Source organism: Gavialis gangeticus, unplaced genomic scaffold (genome assembly GCF_001723915.1).
Source record: "Gavialis gangeticus isolate Ggan-Ray unplaced genomic scaffold, GavGan_comp1, whole genome shotgun sequence".
NCBI lineage: Eukaryota > Metazoa > Chordata > Crocodylia > Gavialidae > Gavialis > Gavialis gangeticus.
In genome coordinates, this window is record NW_017729011.1 from 19,064,837 (window position 1) to 19,070,056 (window position 5,220).

Here is a 5,220-nt window from a genome sequence, read left to right on the forward strand (position 1 = left end):
AACTATCGGTTTGCAAGGGGGAATTCAGCAGGATAGAGCACATTAGACAAGAAATAGCTGTGCCTCTCCAAGCGTGGCCTCATCTCATCAGAGTTACTGAATGAGCAGGGTCACACCTCATTGTTATTTCTATCAATCATGTCTCTGTCCACCTGTTTACATAGCCCTCGTCAAGGTAGTAGCTGAGCAGGGTCATATGCATGGTACATAATGCACAAATATAATGAAAGCCCAAGCTCCAAGGCTTTGCTATGAGAGACCCTGATTTCAGCATGCCGAATCACAAAGTAGGGCTGGAAGGGACCTCTGGAGGTCACCTCGAGTCCACCCCCCTGCCTGAGGCAGGACCACCCCCATCCAAACCATGCAAATGCTGAGCAGCTCCTTTCAGGATCATGTCCTGCTTGGAAAAGAAGTCAGTCCGGCCCGGTTCCATTTCCCTGCCTGACATTTCTCTTGCATTAGGTTCAACGACGAGGAGATCTGCATGTGCCCGCAGACCTCGGTCACGCAGCAGTTTGCTTCTGTCCCATGGAACGCATTCAACAGAGATGTCCTGAAATCCCTCTATGGCTTTGCTCCGATCTCCATGCACTGCAATAAATCCTCAGCCGTCCGCTTCCCGGTAGGTAGGAAACTTCTGAAAAATACGGTAAGACTTACTGTGAAACGGGACTTTGCAAAACAGACCTGCTCCCTGCACATCTCCAGCAGAGCTGGAGCCACCGACTGGGGTGACAGCAAAAGGGATTCCTGCTTGATTCTCTCAGCACGCCAAGGCCAGGCCACGTCTGGGAGTGGGAGATAGAGGCAGTTCTCTCCGATGCCTCTTTGAGAAGGCTGCCTTACCGAGTTCCCAGCAGGGAAGCAGGTGCAAAGCAACTTGAGGTGATGGGCAGTGCACACCTGGCATCATTTGGATTCTTGTTGCTGTTCCCCCAGAAGGAAAGGACCTGCGTTGATAGTAAGGCTGTGACTATACCATATCCCTGCAGGGTTCAGATAGCCACTGAGGATGAGTCCTCACCCATTCACTCCCACTCTGACATGCCCAGACCAAGGAATTAGGCAGTGCAGGGAGTCTGGAAGGGTCCCGAGTGCATGCCCGTGACGGAGATGCTGGGCCACGCACACCTGTACAATGCTTAACCGCTGAGTGCATGCAGGGCGGTGCTTCCTGGCTTCTCAGCTCCGTTCCAGGCTCTCCAGAGAGGAGGTGCAGACATGCTCACAGGGTAGGTCTACACTGCAGTCCCTTCTATGACTGCAGAGTATCCCCATGCCAGAGCTAGCTTCCCACAGGGTAACCACATTAATGGGGAGCTCAATGTGGCTGCAAAATCTGTGCACAGAGCAGAGGAAATACTGGGGCAATGACTCCCACGCTGAGCTCTATGCTGTTGTGACTACACTAGTACCCACCTGCACGCTAGCTGATTTGAAGCTAGCTCAGCAACACTGCTACTACACTGCACTATACATTGCACTAGGGAGATGCCCAGGATGAATCTGCAGCACTGACATTTAGAAAAACACACCACACTAACGAGCACTGTCAGGGGAAAAAAAAAGAAACCCTAGGAAGATGTAAGGAGATGTAAGGGGCCATTGCTAGGGCCACGTTTCAGAACAGACCCGACCTTCAAGCCCGAAGGTCCTCCAGTAGCAATTAGAAATAAAGAGCTATAATTCAGGAGTTTGCAAAAATCACACCGGATCCCAAGAAACCCCCTGTAAGAGTCTGAGCGATCTCAGTAGGATGGGGATAAAGGGAACAGAGGATGGGATAGTGCGCAGAGATCTTTGATGGGAAAAGATCTGAAGTCGGGATAAAGCTGTTGCAGGTTGAGATCAGGTAGGTCTCATCTTACCCTCACCCTTGGACAGCATTTTTGCAAGTGCAGGAGAACTTAAAACGATTGTCTTTTGGAGGACGGGTGTAACGTGGAGAAGTGGAGGGAAAGAAAAAAGGCACTGAAAAATATGGTAACACTTACTGCGAAACTCCCCCTGTGAAATGTGACTTTGCAAAAGAGAAGACCTTTAGCTTCTGCCATACAAACCTACCCCGGAGATGTTAGGGTTCATTTAAACTCACTGGGCTGAATTCTGCATCCTGGCTGTATGCCAATTAAATCCTATTTCAAAGACTTCACTGGAGCATAGGCCTTGTGCCACCTGTCTGCAGGGCTGGCGGGTACTGCCTTCTTTGCAGTCGTCTCGATTCAATAGGTTTGCATGGCAGCAGCTCAGAAAGAATGGGGAATGAGCATGCAGCCGGCATCGACACTAAGTCGGTCACCTGGAGGCTACAAGCAAATAAAGAAAGAGAAAGCAGGCCGTGGTCTTCCGGCTCTGTTTGCTTTTCAAATTTGAGTGGGATTTTAAAACACCTCCTGTCTGCTACAGTATTTCTCTCTGGAGAGCTTCTAATTAGCCTCTTGCCTTCCTGCAGGCCAGTGATCCCCACTTATATGTGATTTGCTGGAGGAGCTTTATGCTTTTAATTATTTAGTAAAATGAAAATCCTTGTCTCGCTCGGAGGGTGTTTCAAGGTAACGCTTGTGCGTAATGAAAGAAAGGGCACTTTGGCATCCACCTCTGCAAGAGCCTGTTGAGACTTCGGGCTGGAATAGTTTGTCAGTGTATTTATTTAGATTTATACACATGCACACCAAAAAGAACAACTCTCCATATGCTCTAGATGCCCTTGTTATACCTTAAAAATACACTCAAGCGCAGAGGGTGTTACCCATAAGCTTTGAAGCGTGTTAGCAGAGATGTAAGGATGTCTGGAACTGGAACAGCAGATGTCCGTGCCAGTCAGATACAAGACACAGTCAGAGACCTGAGCGGGGTCCCAGACTGGAATGACAGCCGTACTCCAGGCCAGGTGTGAAGTTCAATGGCAGAGATAGGTTACATGTAGAAGAGTGCAGCAAGGGTGCTACAGGCCAGGGTGAGGGGCAGAGGGGGATGAGCCCCTGCATTCAACTCCAGGCCCACTGCAGGTCTGGAGTGAGGTGCGCTGGGACAGCTGGGTGTGGGGTGCTTGACTCCAGCCACGGCTGTCGCAGACCCTCACCACCACGAGCACCAAAGTCATGGGTTACTTAGGCTCAGGCAATGCCATCCTGCTTTTCTGTTCAGCCAGAGCAATAGCCCACCCTGGCTATTTAAAGGATTCAAACAAGACATACGACCGTTCGCCTTGTGTTTTAAACTGTGCTCCTTCTGCTGTGAGGCCAGAATTGTAGGAGGCAGCCTCAGTCATCACGGTCATTAGGAACAAGCGATGGGCAGCACTGGTCATTAAAGTTACAGGTTACTCGGAGTAAGAAGGGCAGTCGACCAGTCGGCTCCCAGAGGTGTCCAGGCCCTTCACTGACTTCACCTTCTCGAGATGCAAAGCCAGAACTGAGGCTCCAGAGCAACACCCGCTCTGATGGTAATAATGGTGGTGACATAAGTGTGCAGAGCAGGAAACCCACTTGCCCCCAAATCTGTCTCCTTTTGTCCCAACTCAGACTTTGGCCTGTTTCTCTGATGTTTCCTTGCAGGCATCTAGATATCACCTTAATCTCAAAATGGGTAAAAGACAGCTCAGCTTTCCCTGCCAAACCATTCCTGTTCCCCCTATGGACAATACCACGGTCGTAGCTGCTGCTCAGGCCCATAAGCTAGGCCTCATCCTTGACTCAAACCTTTCTTTTGGGTCTCACGTCCAGGCTCTGTCTAGATCTTGCAGATTCGTTCTGCACCAGCACTAAAAAGTGACCTCTCCCATCTGCCCATGCAGCCACAGCTCTTGTCCGCGCTCTGATCACCTGGGTTGCCCATACACGTGCAACGAGGCTGCTCCGACGCGCTGTAATTGCAGCGCGTTGGAGCAGATTAAATGAATTGTGTCTGTTGGAGCATGGTAATTACTCCAGCAGACTCCAGAGTCGTGCGTATCAGCGTCCCTGCACTAAAAAAATGGTGGCGGGGACGCTTTCACGACAGCTCGTCTGATGAGCTTTAGTTAAAGCATTCCCACTGTCCCTTTTTAGCGTGGGGACGCTGATACAAGTGACGGTCCAGGTGCTTTCATCACAGCGGCTCTTGGAGCTGCAGCAATTAAAGAGCCTCCCTCCCCTCCTGGAGCACGTCTGTAAATGTCCCTGGTGTCTCAAATAATCCAGCATCCTTCTCCCTGGCTGTGGCCCTCACCAAGGCAGGCTTGCCCTTCTCACAGCTATCAAAACATTACAGCAAAGATCACGTTAGACCGCTGGTGTGCTGTGATCATGCTGACCAGGATGATTTCCCTGGGTCTCCATCTGTAGTCTTCAACGTAGCTGACAGTGTGTTTGGGGCAGGGACCTATTTGTCCTGTGTTAGCACCAGGCTTTTCACTGCACTCCACTGAGGTTGATGGTCCCAAGTGTCTGCAACCTGCTGCTTCCATGTGCTGTGGAAAATGAGAAGAGGCAGACAAAACAAGAGAGAGAGAGACTAGCAACCACCTGAGCTCCACCAGCCTGCACCCTGGAGCAGGCTGGCCCTTGGAGCCTCATGTGATATGGCAGGGTCCCACCCAGGCCTCTATCCCCTCTTGTTCTCACTGACCTCTCCCTCTCTCTGCAGGGTGAATGGGAGAAGCAGCCTCTCCCACAGATTGCCAAGATGCTGCCGGCGCCCACCCCACATTGCCCCCCTCCACTAGCACCTCCGCCTCCACCCGCTGTGCTCATCAACCTGGGCAAGACCAAGGCAGACTGAAGGGACATCTGGCTTCCCGTGCCACGATGCACGATGCCACGAGACACTTTTGGACACACTGGGGCGCTTTTGATTTTGGTTCAAGCTTTTGTAACGCTGCAACGGAGAGGGTGGGAGCAGGCTGGAGGGGTTGCCTTAGGGATTTATAAGCGCCTGATACGAGGGTCCACTCGAGAGCTGCTTTTACCCTGAATGGGGTGGGAAGAGGGTAGAGAGACTATAAAGGACTCCTCTCTGCACAAACACACAGGCCAGATCTCACTGACTGTTCCTAGGAGGGATTGGCGGTGGGGCAGGGACCAGGCATTGCTCACAGCGTGATGGACATGGGGGTCTCTCACGGATGGGTCAGCAGGCATATGCTGCAGTGTCCGAGCTCCCAGCACCTGGCTGGACAAAGCTGCCCCCCGTGTTATAGATGCCAAAGAACAAGCAATCCCGATGCCACACGTGCTG

The 5,220-nt window shown here is 51.6% G+C and overlaps 1 protein-coding gene across 1 annotated transcript in view; it reads left to right on the forward strand.

The window, feature by feature from the left end:
• Positions 1 to 5,011, forward strand: part of DBH (dopamine beta-hydroxylase) — a 27,427-nt gene extending 22,416 nt beyond the window's left edge. Inside the window, exons 11-12 of the mRNA XM_019510767.1 lie at positions 466 to 625; positions 4,630 to 5,011. Of these exons, the coding sequence (XP_019366312.1) occupies positions 466 to 625; positions 4,630 to 4,764 (295 nt within the window). The 3' untranslated portion in view covers positions 4,765 to 5,011. The remainder of the gene's footprint in view (positions 1 to 465; positions 626 to 4,629) is intronic.
• The last annotated feature ends 209 nt before the right edge of the window (positions 5,012 to 5,220 follow it).